The sequence below is a fragment of the Mustela nigripes genome, chromosome 10, assembly GCF_022355385.1.
Source record: "Mustela nigripes isolate SB6536 chromosome 10, MUSNIG.SB6536, whole genome shotgun sequence".
Lineage (NCBI taxonomy): Eukaryota > Metazoa > Chordata > Mammalia > Carnivora > Mustelidae > Mustela > Mustela nigripes.
In genome coordinates, this window is record NC_081566.1 from 62,407,881 (window position 1) to 62,434,718 (window position 26,838).

General features: G+C 44.1%; 1 protein-coding gene and 1 non-coding gene across 7 annotated transcripts in view; both read left to right on the plus strand.

Moving 5' to 3' along the window:
• The first annotated feature begins 6,583 nt into the window (after window positions 1-6,583).
• Window positions 6,584-26,838, plus strand: part of SLAMF6 (SLAM family member 6) — a 32,542-nt gene continuing 12,287 nt past the window's right edge. For 2 of the 6 annotated variants that reach the window (XM_059413512.1, XM_059413518.1), the window contains exon 1: window positions 6,585-6,736. In XM_059413512.1, the coding sequence (XP_059269495.1) occupies window positions 6,691-6,736 (46 nt within the window). In that variant the 5' untranslated portion in view covers window positions 6,585-6,690. Of the gene's footprint in view, window positions 6,737-26,838 lie in introns of all 6 variants that reach the window. The other 4 variants (XM_059413513.1, XM_059413514.1, XM_059413516.1 and 1 more) reach the window with 4 other exon arrangements.
• Window positions 12,233-12,339, plus strand: LOC132026376 (U6 spliceosomal RNA). Its single transcript, XR_009406888.1, has one exon. It is a non-coding gene; the product is annotated as a U6 spliceosomal RNA (small nuclear RNA).

The following is a 26,838-nucleotide window of genomic DNA, read 5'->3' on the forward strand; positions in this document are numbered from 1 at the left end:
CTATTAGAGCTAATAAATGAGTTAAGCAAAATAGCAATACACAAAATGAACACACAAAAACAGAGCTGTTTTCATACACTAACAATGAACCATACAAATGGAATTGTGAAAACAATTCCACTTACAATAACATTAAAAAGAATTAAATACTTAGGAATAAAATTAACGAGGAGGTAAAAAATCTTAAACACAGAAAATTATAAAACATTACGAAATGAAATTATAGAGAACTCCTACAATAGCACAATAAAACCCAAACAAACAAATTTTAGAAGGGGCAAAGGACTTGAATAGGTATTTCTCCAAAGAAGATAAACAAATGACCCATAAGCACATGAAAAGATGCTCAGCATCACTAATCATTGAAAAAATGCAAATCAAAACCACCAATGAGATGCTACTTAACATAGATGAGGATGACTATTATCAAAAAAACCAAAATGACAAATGTTGCTATCAAATTTTTTGTTATCAAAAAAAAAAAAAAAAAACGACAGATGTACAGTACAGAACCTGGAATGTTCACACGTTGCTGGTACAAATGTAAAATGGTGCAGTCACAATGGGGAATCATTTAGTGGGTCCTCAAAAAGCTAACCACAGAATTTCATATGACCCAGCAATTCCAATCCTAGGTATCTATCCAAGGGAATCAAAAGCAGGGCTTCAAACAGATACATGTGCTCCAATGTTCATTGCAAAATTATTCACAATATGCAAAAAGTGGAAACACTCCAGAGTCCACATATAGATGAATGAATAAAGAAAACGTGCTATATAAAAACAATGGAATGTTATTTAGCCATAAAAAATAGAGTGAAATTCTGATACATCCTATAATATGGATATACCTTGAAAACATTATGCTATTAAAATAAAACAGAAACTAAAGGGCAAATATGGTATAATTCCACTTATAAGAGGTATCTAGAATTAGCAAAGTTAGAGAGAGAGAAAGTAGATTAGGTTACTAGAGGCTGAAGGAAAGGAGAAATAGGGATACATTGGTTAACGGTTATAGAGAGTCTTTTGGGGATAATAAAACCTTCTCCACCCAATCCCACTGTGTGCTCTGGTAGGGGGTGGGTATCCAAACAAACAAGGAATTTTCCAGCACCAGTTGGGTGTCCTATAATTCAACTGAATTCTGAAACCCTCTACCTGGAGATAACATCAGGTTCTACAAATTAAGTGTTTAGTCCCACAAGTCTGCCCTGCACCCCCATTTCAGATGCCAGTCACAAATGCAGGTTACCGTCAGGGCTTCTGGCCCCTGGGCTATAGACTGAAAGTTCCTACAACACCTCCTTAGGTTCAATTACTTTGCTAGAGCAGCCCGCAGAATTCAAGGAAACTCTTCATTTACTAGATTACCAGTTTATTATAAAAGGGTGTGACTCAGGAACAGCCAAATGGAAGCGATGCACAGGTCAAGGTATGGGAAAGGGTAAAAAGCTTCCATGTCCTCTCTGAGGTTACCGTTCTCCCAAATCTCCACATGGTCACCAACCCAGAAGTTCTCTGAACCCTCTTTTGTGTTTTCATGGAGATTTTGTTATGTAGGCATGACTGAAAAATTCACTGACCATTGGCAACTGATTCAACCCCCAGCCCCCTCCCCTCTCAGAAGGTCAGGAAGTGGAATTAAAATTTCCAACCCTCTAATCACATGGTTGGTTCCCCTGGCAACCAGGCTTCATCTTAAGGTGAAGTCCAAAAGCCACTCATTAACATAAATCCGGTTGTGATTGAAAAGGTTTGTTATGAACAAGACACCCATTTCTCTTTTAAGGCTCTGAAGAGATTTTTAGGAACTGAGGACAAGAGACCAAATATTATAACAAAAGATATTCCCATGAATATCAAAGCACTGAGGAAATTCCAAGGGTCATGGAAGCTGTGAGACAGAAACCCTGGACAAAGACCAAATATATATAAGAAATGAATGACCAAATATATATTTCTCATGAATCACAGTATCACAGGTAATGAAATCATTTTGGAAGTAGATACGGGCATATCTCAGAGACATTGTAAGTGTACCTCCAGAGCACTGCAATAAAGTAAATATCGCAATAAAGCAAGTCAAGTGAATTTTTTGGTTTCCAAGTGCATATAAACGTTATGTTTATAGTGGGGCACCTAGGTGGCTCAGTCAGTTAAGCGTCTGACTCTTGATTTCAGTTCAGGTCATGATCTCAGGGTCATGGGACTGAGCCTTGAGTTGGGCTCCCTGGTCAGCGGGGAATCTGCTGGAGATTCTCTTTCTCCCACTCTCTCAGCCCCTCCCCCCGTTCACACACATGCACCCCCTCTTTCTCTCAAATAAATAAATAAATTTTTTTAAAGTTACGTTTATACCAAATTGTAGTCTATTAAGTGTGCCATGGCAATATGTCTCAAAAACGCACACCTTCATTTAAAAATACTTTGTAACAAAATAAAGAGCTCATAACACTCTATACCTCCCCCCCAAAAAATCAATCCAATTTAAAAATGAGATGAGGGGCGCCTGGGTGGCTCAGTGGGTTAAAGCCTCTGCTTTCGGCTCAGGTCATGATCCCAGGGTCCTGGGATCGAGCCCCGCATCGGTCTCTCTGCTCGGCAGGGAGCCTGCTTCCCTTCCTCTCTCTCTGCCTGCCTCTCTGCCTACTTGTGATCTCTGTCTGTCAAATAAATTAAAAATATATATATTAAAAATGAGACGAGAACCCAACTAGACATTTCTCTGAAGAAGACATACAGGTAACCATTGGACACATGAAGAGATGGTCAACATCACTAATTAGCAGGGAAAAGCAAATCAAAACCACAATAGATGTCGCTTCACATTAGAGTGGCTAGTATCAAAAAGACAAGAATTAGCAAGTATTGGTGAGGATGCAGAGAAAAGGGAACCCTCATGACTTGGTGGGAGTGTGGACTGGTGCAGCCACCATGGAAAACAGTTTGGAGTTCCTAAAAAAATTGAGAAGAGAACTACCATATGATCAGGATGTTCCACTTCTGGATATTGATCCAAAGGAAATGAAAACACTAATTTAACAAGATATATGCATTTCCACACTTATTGCAGAATTACTTACTATATCCAGGATACAGAAGTGAGCATCCACTGACAGATGAATGGATAAAAAATACGAGAGATGTAATGGACGATGACTCCACCATAGTGATGAGGGAGCAGGAGGCTGGCTGAGGACAAAGCGAGAGCTGGCGCCTTGCACCCCCCCCCTTCATCCGCTCCCCTCCATAGGTGTAGCATTCCTCAGGCACCCCTGACCGCCATAAAATGATAAATAGTGAACTTGCTGAGATCACAATCCTGCAAGACAGGAGTCTTCCTTGGTTTGTAAATGTCCTTGAGATTACAACAAAGAAGTTACCTTATCAATAGCCCAATTTCCAAAGACACAGAACTCAGTTCCTCAAGCCTAATGCTAATGTTACCCTCCCCTCCATAAAAAACCCGAAGGAGGTGGAGGTAGAAGGAAAAGTAAATAAAGTTAAATTTCTTCTAAACCTAAATCTCATTAACAAGGATGTTTGATGGCAGGAATGTAACATTCCACCAGGAGACTCTCAATTGTCTTTACTTAATAGTAACTAAGCCTTCAATATCCTGATAGTATTCTTTGCCCCAATAGCCCTTTGTCCTCACCTACCCAACTCCTGCGTATATAACCAACCACCCCTCACAACCCGGCGCGGCCGCATCTCTGCCTGCCCACGGGCCCTGTCCCCGTGCTTTAATAAACCACCATTTTGCACCAAAGATGTCTCAAGAATTCTTTCTTGGTCATCGGCTCCGGACCTCAGCCCACCAAACCTCACCTAGGTTCTAGAACTTCATCAATAGAGACGAAGGAAATCTTGCCATTTGCAAGAAGATGAATAACCAAGAAGGTATTAGGCTCAGTGAAATAAGTCAGGCAGGGAGGGATAAATACTAGATGATTTCACTTACACACGCACTCTAAAAAACAAACAAACAAAAACAGGCTGATAAATACAGAGAACTGGTGGTTGCCAGAGGGAAGTGGGTAGGGGCATGAGTGAAATAAGTGAAGGAACCAAGACATACAAACTTCCAGTTATAAAACAAGTCATGGGGGTGAAAAGTACAGCACAAGAAATATCAGTGGGACGTCCGTGTGGCTCAGCCAGCAGAGTGTCCGACTCTCGATTTTGGCTCAGGTTATTGTCTCAACGTCGTCGTGGGATCAAGCCCTGCCTCTGGCTCTGCACTCGGTGGGAAGTTTGCCTCTCTCCTTCTCCCTCTCCCTCTACTCCTTTCTCACTTGTGCTCTCTCTCTCTCTCTCAAATACACTTTAAAAAGAAGAAATATCGTCAATAAATTGTGGTAACCTTGTACGATGACAGGCAGTAACTATACTTATAGTGGTGAGCATTTCAAAATGCCTATAAATGTTGAATCATTGTGTTTTACACCCGAAACTAGTAATACTAGTTTGATTTTTTTAAAAGATTATTTATTTATTTGAGGGGCGCCTGGGTGGCTCAGTGGGTTAAGCCTCTGCCTTCAGCTCAGATCATGATCTCGGGGTCCTGGGATCGAGCCCCGCATCGGGCTCTCTGCTCAGCAGGGAGCCTGCTTCCCCCTCTCTCTCTGCCTGCCTCTGCCTGCTTGTGATTTCTGTCTGTCAAATAAATAAATAAAATCTTTAAAAATTCCAGAGCTGGGGAGTGGCCAATAATGTCACTTACCAAATTCTAGGTAAGTGGGGAACAGGACTGCCATGGCTTACATCTGTGGGGAGTTCATGAGTGTGTCTTTCAAGCATGAGGGACATTTATACCCAGAGACAAATGACATCATTCCAGGTGCACTCTCTCTCTCTCTACTCCTTGACTCTCGTTATCTCTGCTCCTCTGTGAGTGGAGACCTAATTCTTTTCTCCTGCAAACACCCTTACGCCAGCATCTTTAAATCTGAGCAATGGAAATATGAAATCCTATCTCTTTATCTCTTAACACTCATATATCAGATACAATAAGACTCTTAAGATGTTTTACTGCTAAAAAAGGCTGAGTTCTCAGAAAGTAGCAATCTTTTTTGCTGGTGGGGGATCTTGCCTCGATGTTGGGGACTGCTGACTGATCGGGGCAGTGGTGACTGAAGCTTGGGTGCGGTTGTGGGAATTTCTCAAAAGAAGACCATAATAAAGTTTGCCACAGGAATGGTTTCTCTGTATTAGGTGATGCCCTTTGATAACATTTTACCCAACTATGTCTACATCATATTCTAAACCCTTTGTTGCCATTTTGACAATCTTCACAGCACCCTCACCAGGCATAGAATCCATCTCCCAAAAAAAAAGGTTTTTTCCTCTGCTCATCTGTAAGGAGCAACCCCTCATTCGTTAAAGTTTTGCCAAGAGGGGCGCCTGGGTGGCTCAGCGGGTTAAAGCCTCTACCTTCAGCTCAGGTCATGATCCCAGGGTCCTAGGATTGAGCCCCACATCGGGCTCTCTGCTCGGCAGGGAGCCTGCTTCCTTCTCTCTCTCTGCCTGTCTCTCTGCCTACTTGTGACCTCTCTCTGTCAAATAAATAAATAAAATCTTAAAAAAAAAAAAAAAGTTTTGCCAAGAGATTACAACCATTCAATCCCATATTCAGGTCCCACTTCTGATTCTGATCCTGTTAACTGTTTTTACCAAATCTGAAGTTCAAGAAGTAACCTGAACATCCATGAGAGCTCAGTCGGTTAAGCATCTGCCTTCAGCTCAGGTCATGATCCCGGGGTCCTGAGATCGAGCCCCCGAGTAGGGCTCCCTACTGAGCCGGGAGCCTGCTTCTCCCTCTGCCTCTCCCCCCTTTCATGTTCTCTCTCTCTCAAATAAATAAATAAAAATCTTTAAAAAAATAGTGACATCAAAGATCAGTAATCACAGATCCTCATAAAAATATAATAATAAAAATATTCGAAATATTGCGAGAAGTGCCAAAACGTGGCACAAAGCAAGTAAGTGTTGGGGAAATGGCGCCAGTAGACTTGCTCGCCCCAGGGTTCCTAAAAGCTTCAACTTGTAAAAAGCAACATGTCTGCAACACTCCGTAAAGTGGAGTGCAAGGTATGATTGTGATGTTGGTGGTTACACAACACCGTGAGTGTAATTAACACCCCTGAATTGAACGGTTAAAACAGGAACTTTTTTTTTTTTTTTTGAGATTTTATTTATTCACTTGAGAGAGAGAGAGAGAAAGAGAATGAGCATGGCAGGGGTCGGGGGACAGGCAGACTCCCGACGTGGGGCTCGACGCCACGACCCGGAGATCGTGACCTGAGAGCCAAAGACAGACACTCAACCATCTGAGCCACCCAGGTGTCCCTACAACAGTAACTTTCAGCTTACAACCTCACCACATGTCACTTAGGCCATTTCACCACAATTTTTTAAAAAATACCGAAAAATGAAAAAAGGATCTAGATGAAAAATGAAAATGCCAATTTACATTTCATTCTTCAGATCTTTGCCCTATGCTCAGAAGAAAAAGTGAGCAGAATAGCAATAAAATCGGGAATGCAGTATGCAGGAAGAGGGCTTACCACACCTCTCAGAGGAAGGGGAAGTCTTCGTGAGAACCAATTTCAATCTGTGACAGAGCACTGAAGGGCAGATGCCAGGCATCGGAGGCCACCGGCACCAGCCCCTGCCGCCGACGGCATGTTCTGGCTGCTCCCGCCCCTCCTGCTTGTCTTCTCCAGCCCAGGTAAATGCCGCAGCAGACTGGCGTAGCCACGGACGGACTCCCGCGTTCTGTGCTGCTTGCTCAATCTGAATCACTTATGCGTATTGTGTGTCTGTCTGTCTGTCTGTCTGTCTGCTGTGGACCGGGGCGGGGTGGGGGGTAGGGCGGGGAGGTTCTCGGTGGTGCCCGAGAAAGTGCCACCTCCTCTCAACTTGGCACACTAAGTGCCCAAGTTCCTTCAGAGTTCACGGCTTCACCTGCGTAGGGCTGTGAGGGGGTCTCTGCGGAGCACGGGAGGTGAGCTGTTTCTAAGACGAGACAATGTGGCGTTTACAACCATCATGTTCTGGAAGAAAGAGTACTGGGATGAGGAGAGTGAGTTCTCCTCCCAAATTAGCTGCTGTCTTGCTCTGGAACCTTAGGTAGGTTACTGAGTGTGCCTGAACCTCACTGTCCTCATCAAAAAGACTGAAAACCTATGGCTCCGTATAGCCAGAATTTCTGGGCATAATGAAGACCTAGAAATAGTCGTATTCATTTCTGCTCACTGTAAAAAAAGACATCTCCCTTCCTCTGATGCAAATCAGGGTCTAGGCAGCCCAGCAGGACTGTACGTGCCACAGAGAAAGGAACAGGAGCTGGTCCTGCCTCCTGGTTCCCTGCTGTCTGCTACTTGGAAAACAGGAAGGGATTCTGTTCCAGGCCCTGGGCTAAGTGCTGCACACACAATATATGCATAAGCCCCAGGACAGGCCTGTGAGTTGGAACTGTATTGACCCACTTTGAGGAGCCAAGATGATTTAAATAACTTGTCCAAATTTCATTAGCCAGCAGGTGGCAAACTCTTGAAATAGTTGCAAAAGTTTTGAGAAATAGTGGCAACCAAAAGACAGAAGTGAGAGCATCACACAGACGTAGAATGAACTGGAGTGACTGGCAGCAGGAGTGAGGGGAACGCGCTGGTTTTCCACGTTCCGGGGACGTACCAGGATCAAAGCAGGCAAAACCTTCCCACCTTGTGGAGTTCACATTTGAGCAGGGGAAACGAATGAGTGAAATGGCAAATTGCACAGAGATAAAGGACAACTAAGTCGAGCAGAGAAAGAGGGTATGAAGTGCCGTGGAAGGGGCAGGGAAATTTCAGACAGAGTAACCAACGGTGGCGAAGTTGGGTGACAACGGGGAGCGGAGGAGGGAGCCGCCATGGAGAAGGGGAGCCTAGTTCAGGACCTGCTGATTTTAAGACATCAATATCCATGAGAAGATTTCCGAAGAGCAGCTGGAAATTGAGGACTAGGGGCTGGAGGCTTGGAAGTCATGGCACCGAACTGATAAACAAAGCTAAGGACAAAGTTCAAGGAAGACAGCACCCTGGGCAGTGTGTGTAAGACGCAGAAAAGAGGGAGAATTTGTTTGTATAGTCGAGAGCCGCTCCCTGGCCTGAGAGCAAAGCCCTGCATCTTTGCTGCACTTTTCCCTCCTTGCAAAATTGAACCCACCCTAAAATGCAATATGCTGAGTGTCCTCAGGTTAAAATTGCCCTGCTCCTCCCCATTTCCATCAATACCTCTTGTAAAGACCCTGTGAAATAGATCCAGGGAAGAGGAAAGCAGGCACAGGACCCTTAAGTAACTTACTCTGTGTCACACGGTTATGGGCTGGGGTGGCGCCCTGGGCCCTGTAGAAAAAGAAACACTTGTGAATGCACTTGCTGGTGTTCTGGAACCCAGGAGAGGAGCGAAGGTTGCCAAGGTCGGACGTCAGGGAGCCCTGCTCCAGAGTCGGTGCTCAGAATCACCTGGCTGTGCTACTCGGTTGACGTGCAGCTATAATGCATATAAAATGTGACACTGGGAAGAAAATCAGCAGGTTGTCATGAAACAGAAAAACAGGGGTATCTACTTTGCGTGGGGCCAGAAGTGTGCAAAAGCCCGCTGCTGGGAAAAGTTTGAGGAAGGAAAAGAAATCTGCTGTGGCAAAGATCTGGCACAAATCAAGTCAATTTTGAAAAGACGCGTGAAGGAAGTTGACTCATACCATCAACCTACTTTCCAGTTGGTCAGACACTGTGACTTGCTACTTTTTTTTAAAGTTCACTGAAAAGATAAACCATGTTAGGAAATAATCCCAGTAGGTATAACTAAAATCGGGCATCTTTGTGCCCTCGAGAAAATGAATTTCACTCGTTTCTCCATTTTGTTCTTTCTAGATGAGAACTTACCAAACATTGATAGGCATACAGGTTCCTAGGGAATCGTATAATACTGATTCTGAACACAGACAAACACTCTGCATTTATATGAGCTTCTCTGGTAACCCCAGTGAGGCTCCGTGGGCCACACCATGAGTAGCAAGGCTCTAGATTTCGTGGGACTTTAGTCATGTTGCGGCTGAAGGGAGGGAGAAATAGGGACTGAGTCTTTGCTTATGTTTGCCAGAAGCAGATACAGGTATGCGGATGCTCAGGAGAGAAGTGGTTGCTGGCGTAGGTAGAGCCAATACATGGGAGCTGGCCCTGTGATTCTGAGGTCTCCTGAGTCCAAAACTTGAAGACTTTCCTGCTCAGAGATTACATCCGATGGCTCCCAGCCCTTGAGCAACTTCTCTTACCAACCGTGCACAGCTGCCAGGAATTATCATTGCTCATTGTCATTGCTCACTACGGGCCAGGAGTTGTTTTGCATTTTGACATTACCCTCAAGGACAGCCGTGCCTTTCCAGCTCTGAGTCCGCCGTCTGTCCCCATGTGACCGCCGTCTGTCCCCATGTGACCACCGTCTGTCCCCATGTGACCTCCAGCCTCCCAGGCTCCATCTACCCTCAGCGGGGTCTCCGTCGGCAGGCAGCTTTTCTTTCTTTCTTCCATGAAGGTAAAATTCACAAAACATAAAATAACTCTCAAGTGTATAATTCAGTAGCATTTGGTACGTTCACGGTGGTGTGCAACCTCCTTTATCATCCCAAAACATTGTAACACCTCGAAAGATGACTGGATGTCCATTAAGCAGTGATTTCCCGCTTGCCCCTTCCCCCAAGCCCCATGCCCCCCTGGCAAATACCAACTAGCTTTTTGTCTCTGTGGGTTTACCTATACTGGACATTTCATATCAATGAAATAGTAAGATATGAGATCTTTCTGTCTGACGTCTTCCACGTCGTATAATGTTTACAAGGTTCATTCATACCGTACCATGTACCAGCCTTTCATTTCTTCTTATTGTTCAGTAACATTCCATTGTATACATGTAGCAGATTTTATTGACCCACTCATCTACAGAGATGAGCACTTGGGTGTTTCCACCTTTTGGCCCTTGTAAATGAGGATTTTCATGCAGGTATTTGCTTGAGCACCTGTTTTCAATTGTGATCCGATTCTGGGTCATACGATAATTCTAGGATTAATCTGAGGAATCACTAAATAATTTTCTACAGTGGCTGGTCCGGTTTGTATTCTGACCAGCAGTATATAGGGTTCTACTTTCTCCAGCCCTTACTAATTCTTTTTTTAAAGATTTTATTTGTACATTTGAGAGAGGGAGAGAATGAGAGTGAGCGAGCGAGAAAGGGGGAGGGTCAGAAGGAGAAGCAGACTCCCAGCGGAGCAGGGAGTCCAATGCAGGACTCCATCCCAGGACTCCAGGATCATGACTTGAGCCGAAGGCAGTCGCTCAACCAACTGAGCCACCCAGGCATCCTATCTTGTGAATTCTTAAGAGCACTTACTTTCTGATGATGCTGATGGCGATGGTCACTGTCCTGGAGTTGGTATTCAAAAGGTTTCTTTTCCTGTTCCGGCAATTAATTAATTAGTTTCTAAAAGATAAAATTCACAGTTGGGCAGGAGCTTCTAGAAGTTTCCTGAGTCTAGGAGGTCTCACTGGTGACAAAATCCCTCCTCCAGCTTCTCATTCTTGAGGTGAATGGGACAAGAGATCGTCTTTTGTAGCTACTTCCTGCTGGATGCGGGCATCCTCTGGGGGCTCAGTGGAGGGGCAGAACCTCTTTCCAGCTAGTCTGAGATATGTGGGTCACTGGGCTCAGCTCTGAGCTCTTCATACCCTTGTGTTATCACCATCTGCAACTGTATGGCTTCCACATGCTCGGTCACAAACTGTACCAAACTGGTGGGTATGCAGGTCCGAGAAGTAATGAGTGGCAGGATTATTAGTGGCCGCAGGAAAGAGAGGAAATCTGTGATACTGGGTTATGCCGTTTGATAGTTGGTCGGTCTTAACTGGGAGATCTTTCTCTGGTTGAAGGTATGCAGTCAGGACTCCTGATCAGAGTTTTTTAATATTCACTTCTACTTCACCCGCAGGTACAACGTGACGTATTAGTTTCTACACAGATGCCCCTTCCTTCTGCTAACTAGTTCAGAGCTGGTCTATTATCACACACTACATTAGCTAAGAAGTCAAGGACAATTTTTAAATTCTTGAGGGCACTGCCTGTATTTCTAGCCAATGTTTCTGTTGTGCCAATTCTTTAGGGTGGCTTCATGATATAAAACCTCCCAAGGGGCGGTTAATCTGATGGTCAGTCCAGTGCTGGCCAGAATCAGTCCCAGGGCTCTCTTTTCCCAATGAAGGTTGAGTAGGATTATGGAAGGTCATTCACACGGGACTCACGAAGCCTACAGTACATTGTCCAGTGAGCTGGTCATCGTCAACAGACACATGAGCATCAGCAAGACGTGGGGAGATAAGAATCCCAACTGGAGATGTGTCCTTGGGAGCCGGTGGTGAGGTGACCCACCAATAAAAGCACATCCTGGATGCACAGGCTCAGGGAGCTGCACTGAGTTAAACCAGTGAAGCAGTTCGGGGCCCCAGCTGGGGGACACCCTTGCATGCAGGAGACAACAAAGGTCCGCTCCACAAGACTGTGTAATGGCTTGGACCTGAGGCTGCCTTTCCAGGGGCCTGATTACATAAATAGGTCTGTCTCCAGCACCCCTTAGGCTTGGTCAGTCTTGTCCTTGCCTTCCATTGACTTTCCTATGTCCTTGTAGTGCTGTCGCAGCCCTTCGATGGCACCGATGAGCTTCTCTTGGACAGCAATCCTCAGTGACCTTGACAGTAAGAGGGGCTGTGGCTGTTTCAGGGGTATACCCACAAGCAGGCCTCTGGTGCTGAGGTGCGACATAGGTCTCACACCCCTCTTCTCCCAGTATCATTAACAATGAGGGTAAGATTTACACAGAGAATTTCTCAATGGGAATGACTCAGCCATACAACGAGGGAAGGAAATTTTTTATTTTCCTTTATTTTTAAAAATTTATGTATTTATTTGAAAGAGTGCAGCCATGAATGCGAGGGGCAGAGGGAGAGGAAGAGAAAATCTCAAGCAGGCTCCCCACTGAGCACAGAGCCTGACTCTGGGCTCAGTCCCACAACCCTGAGATCATGACCTGAGCTGAAACCAAGAGTCAGACGCTCAGCCCACTGAGTCACCCAGGTACCCCTGGAAGGAGAATTTTTAGAGGAATTCAGGGAGCCCATAAAAAAACTTACATTAGTGCTCTCTTCGACAGCACATAGACTAAAATTGGAACGATACAGGGAAGATGAGCATGGCCCCTGCTCAAAGATGATGTGCAAATTCCTGAAGTGTTCCATACTTTTATGTGTTAATCAAAATCAAATTTTGCCTTGTAATTATGTGTTATTTCCTAAGCCCAAAATGTATGTATTAAGCATAAAACCTGTTATAACTTAAAAAAAAAATTCTAATGGCAGCATTAGGATAGAGTGGACCTTACATCCTTTTTTAAAATTTTTATTAAAAGATTTTATTTATTGGGGCGCCTGGGTGGCTCAGAGGGTTAAAGCCTCTGCCTTCGGCTCAGGTCATGATCCCAGGGTCCTGGCATTGAGCCCCGCATCAGGCTCTCTCCTTGGTGGGGAGCCTGTTTCCTCCTCTCAATCTCTGCCTGCCTCTCTGCCTGCTTGTGATCTCTTTCTGTCGAATAAATAAATAAAATCTTTAAAAAAATAAAGATTTTATTTATTTATTCGACAGAGAGAGACACAGTGAGAGAGGGAACACAGCAGGGGGAGTGGGAAAGGGAGAAGCAAGCTTCTTCCTGAGCAGGGAGCCCAATGTGGGGCTCGATCCCAGGACCCTGGGATCATGGCCTGAGCTGAAGGCAGATGCTTAACGACTGAGCCACCCAAGCTCCCACTACATCCTTTTTTTTAGAGTAGATTTTTTTTTTTCCTGATTTTTACCCTTCAGAACATACTACTAGCAAACAGGACATTTTTAAAAATCTTTTTTAATTAATTTTTTAATTCTTTTATAAACATATAATGTATTTTTATCCCCAGGGGTACAGGTCTGTGAATCACCAGGCTTACACATTTCATAGCACTCACCGTAGCACATACCCTCCCCAATGTCCATAACGCCACCACTGTCTCCCAACCCCCCTCCCCCCAACAATCCTCAGCCTGTTTTGTGAAATTGAGTCTTTTATGCTTTGTCTCCCTCCCAATCCCACCTTCTTTCATTTTTTCTTTTCCGACCCCCCAAGCTCTCATGTTGCATCTCCACTTCCTCATATCAGGGAGATCATATGATAGTTGTCTTTCTCTGATTGACTTATTTTGCTAAGAATAACACCTTCTAGTTCCATCCATGTCATCACAAATGGCAAGGTTTCATTTCTTTTGATGGCTGCATAGTATTCCATCATATATATATATATATATATATATATATATATATATCTCACATCTTTATTCATTCATCTGTTGATGGACATCTAGGTTCTTTCCATAGTTTGGCTACTGTAGACATTGCTGCTATAAACATTTGGGTGCACGTGCCCCTTCAGAGCACTACATTTGTATCTTTAGGGTAAATACCCAGTAGTGCAATCGCTGGGTCATAGGGTAGCTCTATTTTCAGCTTTTTGAGGAACCTCCACGCTGTTTTCCAGAGTGGCTGCACCAGCTTGCATTCCCACAATGTAGGAGGGCTCCCCATTCTCTGCATCCTCGCCAGAGTGTCATTTCTTGACTTGTTAATTTTAGCCATTCTGACTGGTGTGAGGTGGTATTTTATTGTGGTTTTGATTTGTATTTCCCTGATGCCGAGTGATATGGAGCACTTTTTCATGTGTCTGTTGGCCATCTGGATGTTTTCTTTGCAGAAATGTCTGTTCATGTCCACTGCCCATTTCTTAATTGGATTATTTGTTCTTTGGGTGTTGAGTTTGCTAAGCTCTTTATAGATTCTGGACACTAGCCCTTTATCTGATATGTCATTTGCAAATATCTTCTTCCATTCTATCAGTTGTCTTTTGGTTTTGTTAACTGTTTCCTTTGCTGTACAAAAGCTTTAATCTTAATGAAATCCCAACAGTTCATTTTTGCCCTTGCTTCCCTTGCCTTTGGCTATATTCCTAGGAAGAAGTTGTTGCGGCTGAGGTCAAAGAGGTTGCTGCCCAAACAGGACATTTTCAGAATAGATTCAGTAACATTTTATTAAAGGACTTGTGTGCTAAGTACTGTGTATATTCCTATCTTAGGTGGTCCCCTCTAATAATTTAATGTTAAAAGTTTTGGTCTCGGATGTCCTGATTTCCACTCTCTTGGTGTGCTTGGAAAAAGTATACACACACACATATGCTAATATATGCTAATATATATATATATATATATATATATATATATATATATACACACACACACACACACACATATATATATATATATGGTTTTTCAGGACTTTTTAAAAAAAAACATATTGAAGCCTTGAAAAAAAAAGATATTCACACATTCTCAATGTATGGTAAAACAGACAGAAGTAACATCTCGAGGTCCAGAGTGGAGCTGTACTCCCCAGGCGCCCGCCTCACTCTCAGCCAGCTTCTGACGCCACCCAGGTCCCCTGCACAGGGCACTTGGAAAACACTGGTCAGGAACATTCCTTATTCTCCTTAGCCAGATAGCAGTACCGCTGTCCCCGGTGTCAAACTGATCTGGTCTTCATCATTTTGTATTCTGGTTTCAACTGGAATCATCCCAAATTGCATCTTATTTTTCGTTCCAGTTTTCCAATTAATTCTTTCTACTCATTCTTAATCAGGCTCATCAGTAGACGCTGTTATTTGTAAGAACAGTGATTCCAGCAAGTGAGGAGAACTGATGCCCTTTTGCCGTCTGAATAAAAGCATTTACAATTTCTAAATTATTATTTTGTCAAATTCTTAGAGCCTCACTATTTCACCTCATCACAGGTGGATTTAATATTGTTTTGTGTAAAAACAGTCCTTTCCTCATTGTGTCATCAGTTCTTAAAATGCATTACAGAAAAATAACCAAGTTGACTTTCACACCTTATATAATCACTGGTGTTACAAACACGAACTGGGGAGACAGCGTCCTAGAAAGGCATACTCTTTCTCACATATGCCCTTACTGAGAAAATAATATACCAATGAGCATGGCCATGTCAACTTGTGCTTCAAACTGAAATTTTTAAGATCATAAAATTACAAGTCAGATCAGGGATTTACAACCGTGGTTTCGGTAATGCCTGAGGCAGCCTTTCCAGAGTAAATTCTGGGCCCTATTGGTGTTTATGCTACATTTGACATATATTGCCTTTCAATTTTATCCATTTCCTGGAAAACCATCTGCAGTAAATTTTCCCTAGTCTCTTTAGGCGTGCGGCTGGTAGTCATGGGAACGAGACATAAGGGAGGCCAGAAGTTGGGCTGAGATCGAAAGAGACTACTTTGCACTTTAATGAAGTCATACTTGATAATAAGTGTATAAGTTACTAATATATGAATTGGTGTTAAATGTATCTTCCATTTGAATTCCCATTGGGTAAAGTTATTTCTTGAAGTGACAAAAATTACATTCGGGTCCCTCTGGACTGTATGGTACAGAAGCCGTCCAGTTTCAGTCTGTGGGCACTGGTGACAAATCCCACAGCTTTTGGGTTAGCTCCTTCTGCTATGAGTTTACTTAGTTTCCCTTGGGAGTTCCAATCCCAAGGTGCCCTAGTGTGTCTGTAGCCTGAGATGTTCCTAGAGCCTCTATGACAATAAACAATATCAGGAAAGTGTTCACACTAAGATCTTAAGGGCTAAAACATGGTACCCGGCCTCTGGAGTCTGGTGAGCAGGGCCAAGAGGATTGAAAACCATCCATTTTCACCATGTATTAGCAATGAGCGGCTGCATGTCTTACTGAGCAGTCATAGGGGAAATGGGTTAAGCTCTCAAAGGCAGCAAAGCTGCACAGCGGTTAGCACAGTGTGGACTGAAATCACTGTAGTTCAGATCTGAGCGTCCTGCCCACTGGGGTTTTACTTTTCTGCATGTCCCTGGAACAGAAGTCTCAGACCAGAGAGTGGCTCACGGGTGTGCTTGTTGTCATCTGTTGCTTGGAGCACCTGGTCTCTTGAGTGCCGGTGACCTTTCCACTCCAGAGTCGGGGATCCAAGGCACCATTCCTTTTCATTTTACAGGGGAATGCATGGCCAACAGCACTAGGTGGGTCCCCGTGCTTATTGGGTGTGCTTAATCCCGGAGTGACCCACTTTTCCAAGTTTGGAGGTACACCCAGTGCCAGGTTGGTCGGGTGAACCCTGATTTCAGTAGGTAGGTGAAGGGGAAAGTCCCAAGGATTGTGTTGGAGATTAATTGGAGGCTTAATTATTAATTATTATTATAAATTATGATAAATTATTAATGCTATTAATTATATATTTAATGGGCAGAGAAACCTCTGGGTTTGGTGGTGAGGAGGAGTGAGAGACCTTAGGAAAGAGCTTCCCGTAAGTTGTTTTGAACTCGCCTGATTTTGGTTTACCCTTTGGGGCAGCTCTTACCTTGGTGGGAGCTATCAGTAATAATTTTAAACAGTTTTGCTGTGTTTCTGGACACAACTTCACCGGATCTTTCCCAAGGGGTTCTTTTAGTTTCCCCTGACTTTCTAGAGGACTGAGGTCTCCAGGCACAGAGTACAGCCTCCATTTGATGTCCAAAGCTCTGGCTACCCCAGAAATAACCTTTGAGATGAAAGCCGACCCATTATCGCTTATTTGTCTGACAGTAGACACACCGGTTTGCTATTTTTAATAACCTTTCTCATCCCCGGAATGTCTGTAATCTTTGCTAAAGCTTACATAGGCATAAAGCTTCTTGGCCGTAAGGAGTTGGATCACGTGCACTCTTAGGACCCCACCCCCCCCATACAGTTTGCCAGGTGCCCGGACTTTCCCACTGCTCTTTTGTCATCCAGTCTCTGATTATCAGGGACTACAGGGAGCCCATTTTTGCTGCCTCTTTTGTTTCATCACAGGAGTAGGTTGGGATGGACTGATAAAGTGGCAAGGGAGAGATTAATGGCCTCAGCAAATTCTCCCCTGATCTAGGCCTTTCCATGCCTGTGTCAGCCAAACAACCTCCCTGTATCACTTCTGAATTTCCTTCCTGGTGGCCCTTACAGTGAATGACCCACTGCCACCTTTGGTGGCTTGTGCCCTGCTTCTAACAGCCTGTTTGGATTTCTTTGCCATATCTGATTTCTTTATTTCCAGCATTTAAGAACCCTCTTCCTTTCCATATGGCTCCATGAGCGTGGGTTACAGAGAAGGTGTATTTAGAATCAGTATGAATAGGTAGCACTCGATCTTGACCCAATTCTAAAGCTCTGCTTAGCACAATCATGTCTGCCCGGGGCCAGCCTCTGAGCCTCCACCAGAGTGTTGAGGGACAAAACCACACAACATGCCTGTCCTGCCCATTCTCTATGAAACCGCCACCGCCTGCAAACCAGCCTTCCTGGGCACTGGACAGGGCTCCACTTTGGAGATCTCTGAGACTAGAGCATACTTGATCCTTTACTTCTGGGCGACTGTGGGGTGTGCGTGGATGAAGATCAGGAAGTAGGGTGGCTGGGTTGGAAGTGTGACATGGTTTCAGCTGTCACTGAGGGGGGCTTCTAGCAGCATGGCCATCGCAGTAGTCTCCGTTAGGACAGCCCCAGAGGCCTCTCGGCTTCCAAGAGACCAGAGGCCGGGCATGGGGTCCAGACTAATAGGCTGACTTGTAGTTTTTCTCTGCCTCTTTGATCGAAAAGCATGTGGCCGCCACAGCCCTCAGGCAGGGAGTCCGACCGCTGGCCACCACGTCCAGCTGTTTAGAGAAATAATACTGTTCTCTCCAGGCGCCCCAGCATTTGGGTTAACAGCCCCATAGCCACTTCTTGTTACCACTTCTTCTTATTACCCTTCTGAAAGAGGGTATTTAAGTCTAGTGAAATCTTGATCCCATGCTTTATCCCGCTCAGACAGGTTGGTCTCATGTCCCTGAAGCTGACCATAAAAGCGTTTCACGGTTAGCCCAAAGTTAGGAACACAGATGTGCAAAACCCAGCCATTCCCCAAATCCCACAACATTGCTTGCGGGTTCTTGGTGGAGCTGCTGGACATACTGCTTTTTCTCTCTCTTGAGGAAAACCTTGTTGCCACCTGCTCCGCCGCCTTAGAAATAATGAGCCCCAAGCATTTTACAGTTTCTTTAGAAATTTGAGCTTTTTCTTTTGATACCTTATACCCCTTGCTAAACAGGACATTTAACATGAATATACTTATTTTTGTTCAGAATATCTTGAGTGAGGCTGGCTATTGGAATACATCCATGCATGGTCTGAGAGCTCTCTTCTAGAGTTAACTCGTTTAAAGCTTGTTCTAGGATTTTTACAGAGATAGTGGGGGAATTTTTTTAAATCCCCAAGATAAACCAGTCCAGCAGTATTGTTTTCTTGGGGGTGGGGGGCGAGGTCTTCCCACTCAAAGCAAAAAATTCTTGGGATTCAGAATCTAGTGGGAAGTAGAAAAAGGCCTTCTTTAAATCTAACACAGTGTAATGTGTACTATCACTTGGCAAATTGGCCGATAGTGTATATAGATCAGGTATTACAGGATATAAGTCTCAAATAGACTCATCAATAGCTTGGAGACCTTGAACAAATCTGTTTCTTGGTCCCTGGCTTTCTTTCTTTCTTTTTCTTTTTTTTTTTTTTTTAAGATTTTATTTATTTATTTGTCAGAAAGAGAGAGAGAGAGAAAGCACACAAGCAGGCAGAGAGGCAGGCAGAGGCGGAGAGAGAGGCAGGCTCCCTGCTGAGTAAGGAGCCCGATGCAGGACTTGATCCCCGGACCCTGGGATCATGACCTGAGCCGAAGGCAGCGGCTTAACTCACTGAGCCACCCAGGCGTCCCTGGTTCCTGGCTTTTTAACAGGTAAACTGCGGTATTGCGTGGGGATCTACATGGCCTGATCAACGTTTGCTCTGAGAATCTATTACCCAGAACTTCCCTTGTATAGCTTCTGGCTTTAACGGGTGTTGCCTTACCCCTGGCCAATGATCGATCTGTCTTCTTTTATTTTTCAAGATTTTATTTATTTATATAAAAGAAAGAGAGAGAAAGAGCACAAGCAGCAGAAAAGGCAGAGGGAGAAGCAAGTTCCCTGCTGAGCAGGGAGCCCGATGTGGGACTTGATCCCAGGACTTTGGGGTCATGACATGAGCTGAAGGCAGACGCTCAACTGACTGAACCACCCAGGTGCCCAATCAATCTGTTTCAATTCCATCATCACGAGTGTGGCACTATGGGCACATCTCACTCATCCTTGTGCCCAGACCTCTGAGTTAACCTGGCTTAAAACAGTCTGTGCAGTCTTCTCTCCTGCAGACGCTAGCAGACCACGTAGTAGAGCTGTGACTTTAGCTCCCTGGGACCTGGACACTTGGATCTCTCTCCTGTCCTGCTCCTAACTGAGTAAGGCTCTCAATTAGGATAAAATGTCTCCTCCTAAAAGAGGAATAGGACGTTCTGGTGCATAAAGAAAAGAGTGTTTGAGTCATCTTGACCCTATGCTGCTGGTCAGAGTCTCCAGAAATCTTTCAGTTTCTCCTCCTCCCGAGACTCCTTTTATACTACATTTTGTGTTAGAAAAGCTACTCTTTTGGGTGCTCAACACAGAGAAACTGGCTGCAGTATTGGGCAAAAATTCAACCCACTCTCCTCCCCACTGAGAGGGTCACTGAGGGCTCCTCATGGGAAGGGAGGATCTGGTTATTTGAAGCTGGCCAGGGAGCCCCATGGCCCCGTCTCCTCCCATCTTCACTGAGGGGCAGCTGGGGTGATTCTGTTTTGCCCATCCTCCTATTGGGGGTGGAGTGAGCACTTCTGTCTCCATTGCCCTTCCGTTTACAGGAGGCCCCCTGACCGTAACCCAACTCTGTCAGCCGCCTCTTGATCCCACGGGTGGGGCGCAGGTTGGCAGAGGGGCCGGGGACAGTCACCCACAATGTCTTCCTTCCTGAGCCTGGGTTACCTCAAGTGGCCTGGAGCACCACTGTCAGAAGGCAGCTCACTTTTCAGCTTTCTGGACCGCTCTCCCGCTAACTTCCCCCACCCTGCCCGCATCCGCATTGAACACCCCAAAGGCTGCTTCTGCTAGCTGAGCGGAGTCAGTTTGGGGACCTATGGTCAGTTTTTGAAGTTTTCTACAGATTTCTGGAGTGCTTTTGAGATATGAAATAGGTATTAAGGACCACCTTGGCTACCTTGTGCCTTGAGGGCCCAATTTGTAGGTTATCTCAGACTAATTCTGGAGCCTGAGAAGGCTGGTGATTTTGCATTTTTTCCCTGGTGAATCTCCCTCAATTTGGATGATTTATAGGAGGTCTACCCACTTTTTGCATATATTTCAAAAGCAGGCTCCAGAAAAGCCATATAAATCCTCTCTCCCATCTAAGGAGTCAGGATCCCACTGAGGGACAACTCCTGGCACTCCCTCTTCACTCTCTCTGGGACCACGACCCAGGCCTACAGCCCCTTTCAGCCCCTTCTCTGGCTTTTGTCACTCCCACCGACTGTTCTGGCTTTAGGAGGATGGTTGGTAAAGCTTGGATGTCCGCCCAGACGGGAATGTGCATAGAAAATATGCAGCCAATTTATGAATTCAACTAGATGAGCTCGTAGTCCCCAGGTGTGTCTTCCAGTCGCACAGGTGTGATGTTGAAAAGAGGACATTAATGAGACGCCTGTGACCATTAGGAACTTGTCCAAATGGAATATTCTGGAAGTGGGTCCTTAATCTAGTAGTCCTATCTAGTAAGGGAGGAGATATTGGGACCTGCTTGGGGGGGGGGGCAGTTAATGGGAAACCAGGGGTTGGCACTAACAGGGTTGGCAGAACTGGGGTCTAGGTGTCACTAAGGATCTGGGTACCAGGGAAATAAGGCAGAGGTTTATTACGACTTCATGGCTGACTTGGAAATGTAGAAGGGATTTGAGGCTAACTGTTTCTAGCTTTTATGTCCTCTGAATTAAAGGACTAGTTCTTCATCAGATTTAATATGGGAAGTATTTTTGAAGTTTTAGGTTCCACCTTAATCTTACAAATTTTACATTTCCTTTATAAACCTTCATTTCAATATAGTGGCATAAAGCGTTGAACATATAGGCTCCCTTCCCATTTTCTTACCTTTCTACAAAATACTTTTAATTGCAATGTGTTATTGAAATTAAAAGTTCCATTCCCTGGTCATTTTTCTCAGTCCTCTACAGTACGTTGTGGTCAGGCTATGTTGCAAAAGGAGATCACTTGCTTTTAAGTCCAGGGGGAGTATCCAAACACCTTCCAGTCCTGGAGGTTACAGTCCACAGTCTTTCCCTCAGAATGGAACTTGTCCCACGTTCTGGGAATTTTCCTTAGAGTCTCCCTCTAACCTACAAAGGTAACTTACAGTGAGTAGTGGTGATGCGAATGCCACGCCATCTTGCTCACAGAATATTTAAGACTCCAGTGGCTTGTCCTTAAGAGAAAAGCTAGAGAAAGAAAGGTGCCCCAGTGGCTTCTTAAAAGATGTTGGGAGACTGCCAAGGAGTCTGAGATTTCTATCTTATCAGTTAGTAAAAAGGGAAATAAACCAGAGAACAAGGGACCTCTACTTACAGATTGCCGGTAAAGAAAGAGAAAGGAAGGACAAGGTACACAAAGGCCAAACCCCAGGGGAGTGAGCCAAACAGTCAGCAATGGTCTATTGACTAAAAGCATATGACACAGATATTAGGTCAGCCAGGGCAGAGATGTCTAGAAATCTCCCAGACTCTAAGCCCCGGATATCAGAACATAGTATCCAGGGTCCTTGACAAAGGGACCAACCAAATTTAGCCTGTGGACTGGTCTTTAAAGAAAAGCTCTGGTTTCACCAGGCTGGAACGTCCAAGCCTCTTGAAGAGCCAGGTGACACCAGCTTCCTGTCTTTCCCGATTTACCCAGACTTTGTGAGGTGATTCTAATTTACCTCTAAAGCCTGTGCTGTCGACCCAGCTTATGCCAGCAGCGATCATTTTGAATAAACACACTCAGTGTGGCCACTGGATTTCAGGGGCGGTCCCAACACTGGTGGCAGTTACAAGCACCGAGGAGGGAAAGCCCCTTGAGGAATCCAAGCCCGGCCAGTCCCCAGGAGTTTGAATGGGTCAGCCCAGGGCGAGATGCCACTGTCCTCTGCTCTGCTCCTCAGAAACCAGGGAACTAGAGGGCAGAACCACCAAAGGACAAGAATCCATCTGGGTCATCAGACTTGGTTACTGGCCCCATGCGGGTCAGCCCCATGGTGAGTTATAGAGAGAGACTACACTAGCTGGAGATGCCTTATGAAGTCTTCTTTATTTGCAGCAAATAAAGAGAACATGGAGAATCTCCAAAGTCGTGACTCCCCAGACAGGAGCAAGCAGCCTCCTTCTTTCCTTTCTTTTAACGCAATCTTTTAAAATTCCAGTGTAATTAACATACAGTGTTATATTCGTTCCCGGTGTATAATGTAGCGTTTCAGCAATCGCACACATCACTCAGTGTGCATCAGGATAAGTGCATTCTTAATCCCCTTCACCTACGTTAGCCCTCCCACCAACCTACCTCCCCTTGGGTAACCAGCAGTGTGTTCTCTAGGGTTAGGAGTCTGCTTTTCGGTTTGTCTCTTTTTTTATTTGTTTTGCTCTTTAAATTCCACATGTGAGTGAGACCATATGGTATTTATATTTCTCTGCCTGACCCATTTCACTTAGCATTATACCCTCTAGATCCATCTCTGTTGTTGCAGATGGTAAGATTTCATTCTTTTTTTACAACTGAATAATACTCCATTGTGTGCATATGCCACATCTGAATCCCTTCATCTGTGGATGGACACTTGGGTTGCTTCTGTGTCATGGCTATGGTGAATAATGCTGCAATAACAGATAGAGTGGTGCCTATATCTTTTAGACTTAGTATTTTTATTTTCTCGATGTAAATATCCAGTAGTGAAATGACTGGATCATATGATAATTTTATTTTTAATTTTCTGAGGAACTGAAATATCCATACTGTTTTCCACAGCGGGAACACCAGTTTGCGTTCCCACCAATAGAGCAGGAGAGCTCCTTTTTCTCCACAATCTTAGCAACACTTATTTCTCGTGCCTTTGATTTTAGCCCTTCTGACAAATGTGAGGTAGTATCTCATTGTGGTTTTGATTTGCATTTCCCTGATGGTGAGTGACGTTGAGCATTTTTTCATGTGTCTGTGGGCCATTTGGATGTCTTCTCTGGAGAAATGTCTGTTCATGTCTTTTGCCCATTTAAAAATTGGATTATTTGTTTTGGAGCTGTTGAGTTGTATAAGTTCTTTATAGATTTTGGATACTAATCTTTTATCAGATATTTCATTTGCAAATATCTTCTCCCATTCAATAGGTTGTCGTTTTGTTTTGTTGATGGTGTCTTTCACTGTGCAAAAGCTTTTTGTTTTGGTATAGCCCCAATCATTTAATTTTACTTGCCAAAGGAGACATACTTAGAAAAATATTTCTATGGCTGGTGTCAAAGACATTACTGCCTTTGTTTTCTTCTAGGAATTTTATCTTATCAGGTCTCACATTTAGGTCTTTAATCCATTTGGGGTTTATTTTTGTGTATGGTATAATAAGAAAGTGGTCCAGTGTCATTGTTTTGCATGTAACTGTCCAGTTTTCCCATCACTTTTTGAAGAAACTGTCTTTTTCCCATTGTATATTCTTACTTCCTTTGTTGAAGATTAACTGACCATATAACCTGGTTTTATTTCTGGGCTCTCTCTTCTGTTCCATTGATCTCTGTGTCTGTATTGGGCCAGTGTCATACTGTTTTGATTGCTACAACTTTGTAGTGTATCTTGAAATCTGGAATTGTGATTCTCCAGCTTTGTTCTTCTTTTTCAGAATTGCTTTGGCTCTTCAGGGATTTTTGTGGTTCCATACAAATTTTAGGATTTTTTGTTCTAGTTCTATGAAAAATGCTGTTGGCATTTTGACAGCGATTGCATTAAATTTGTAGATAAGCAGAATCCTCTCATTGGGGTCTGGGATGAATATTCGGGGGGAGTTGCTCCTCATCACACGTCATGGGCAGACATAGAGTTGCGCACGCATACTCAGAAAACATGCCTATACATACAGTGCATGTTATGTTCACGAGGCTTATGCTCTCCCAGGGCAGGGATTTTTAAAACTGTGATGAATCTGAGTTAACCGTTAGGCGCTTTATGAATCATCTGCCCAGGCCTGCCCTGGGGGCGGGGGGCAGAAGGGATCCTACTCAAAACGTTTCTTTTCCTGTTCCAACAATTCTTTAGCTAGTTTCTAAAAGACACAATTGATAGCTAGGCAGAAGCTTTGAAGATTTTTTTGAGTTGTGGGGTTCACTGGGGACAAAATCACCTGGGCCCTGAAGAATCTTCTCTCCTTGTGTCCAAAGCCTCACAGAAGGGTTTTGAGACATTTTTTCTAGAATTTCTGTCCTTCACCTTCCCCAAGCAAAGTGCCTCCAGCCTTTTTCTTTATTTGTAGACCTTCAGGGACCACTATCTTCCCTTCCTCCACCTTCTCCCACTTTGTCTCTTCTGCTGTTATGGACTCCTTTCTCATTACCTTGTACCCAAGCAAACTCTCCACAAATATAAGCAGAGGCCAACAGATATTTGAGCTCATCCTTGAAGCAATAACTAGGAACTCGCCAGGTGGAAAAGGTGAGGAAGGACATTTCAGACAAAAGGAATAACAGAGCAGAGAAAGAGCAGGGAGGGCATTCTTGGAAGAATCACAAATAATTAAGCGCTGGGAACCTCTTGTTTTTATTTAAACCCTGCCACAATGTTATCTCCCCTGTGAAGTGTTCCCTGACAACCCGCAACTCTCCCAGCCCCTGATGCTCACTTCTTTGCCCCACAGAGCACGGCATTTATTGAGCTAGAAAGGGTGCTATGTGCTAGGGATAGAGAGAAAAAGCACAATCCCTATTCTCAAGATTCTGGAAAAGAGAGGAAAACCATTTCATAATAACAACAAAAAGAAAGAAGGATTTGGTACTGAGTGTACCCGGTACCAGGCAGTGCAGAGGTCAGCCCATCCTAGCTCAGGGGCTAGCTCACTGCACCAAAACTACTCCCTTACCTACCGGACTCCTCTTCCACATAGTAAGCCCAGAAGACCAACATTTTCTATTCACATTCCCAATCTTTAGCCCCAAAATTGGTCCATAAAAGGAATCTAATACATATCGTCTGAATGCCATGATTTCTAAGGCTTCATTCACTGAGTTACCATAGAACTAAGCAAATAGTAGAAGAATGTCTCATTAAATGCATAATTGCGATCAATTTTTTAAAAAGGAGATTTCAAAGAATATGTTCGGCAGAGAGGCAACAGTTCCTGGGGAGTCCTCGGGCCCCAGGGTACTCCCAAACTCCTTACAAATACTCATTGAATGAGTCATCTGTACCTACAACGTGCCAAATATTGTTCCAGAGTGATCACAACAATGAAAAACACACAAAAATCTTTGCTCTCATAGACCTTACATTCTAGTGGAAGGGAGAGAGAATTTTTTTAAAAATGAAAATTATAAAGTATGCTAAATGGTAAGCATTATGGAGAAAATAAATTCAAGGGCAGCAGAATGTATAAGGGTGGGAATGCAAGCTGGTGCAGCCACTCTGGAAAAACAGCATGGAGGTTCCTCGAAAATGTTAAAAATAGAGCTACCCTACAAACCAGCAATTCCACTACTGGGCATTTACCCCAAAGAATATAAACATAGTGATTCGAAGGGACACAGCACCCCAATGTTTATAGCAGCAATGTCCACAATAGCCAAAGTATGGAAAGAGCCCAGATGTCCTTTGACAGATGAATGGATAAAGAAGATGTGGTATATATGTGCAGTGGAATATTACTCAGCCATCAAAAACAATGACATCTTGCCATTTGCAGTGATATGGATAGAACTAGAAGGTATTATCCTAAGGGAAATAAGTCACTTAGAGAAAGACAAATACCACATGATTTCACTCATATGTGGAATTTAAGAAACAAAGCAGATGAATATAGCAGGAAGAAAGGAGAAATAAAATCAGATGAAAACAGAGCGGGTGACAAAACATTAGAGAGTTAACTCTGAGAAACAAACTGAGGGTCACTGGAGGGGAGGTGGGTGGGGGGAATAGGCATTAAGAAGGGGGCACTCGATGTTATGAGCATTGGGTGTTATATGCAATCTATGAATCATAAATTCTACCCCCGAAACCAATGATACAGTGTATGGTAATGAAACTGAATTTAAATATTAAGAAAGGGCAGCTGGTGATGAGGGAAGAGTGGTCCTCTTTGGAAGGGAATGTGTGCATTAAATACCTTTTTGAGGTGAAAAAGTGAGCCCCATGCACCCCTGGGGGGAGGGCTTCCAGACGGGGGGAACTGCACATGTGTGAGCCCTAGTCTAGTCAAGGATAGCCAGACCCGTAGAGTTGGAGCAAAGTGAACCAGTCTGGGGAGAGGGATAGGAAGTTAGTTCGGAGAGATAAAAATGAGCAAATTATTTTGGTCCTTATAGGCCATTGTAACTCTTTTGGTTTGATTTTTTTGTTGTTGTTGTTCTAACATTTTTAACTGAAATATAACACACAGTGACTCCTTCCATAGTTTGGCTATTATGGAGGTTGCTGCTATAAACACTGGGGTGCAGCTGCCCCTTCTGATCACTATGTTTGTATCCTTTAGGTAAAT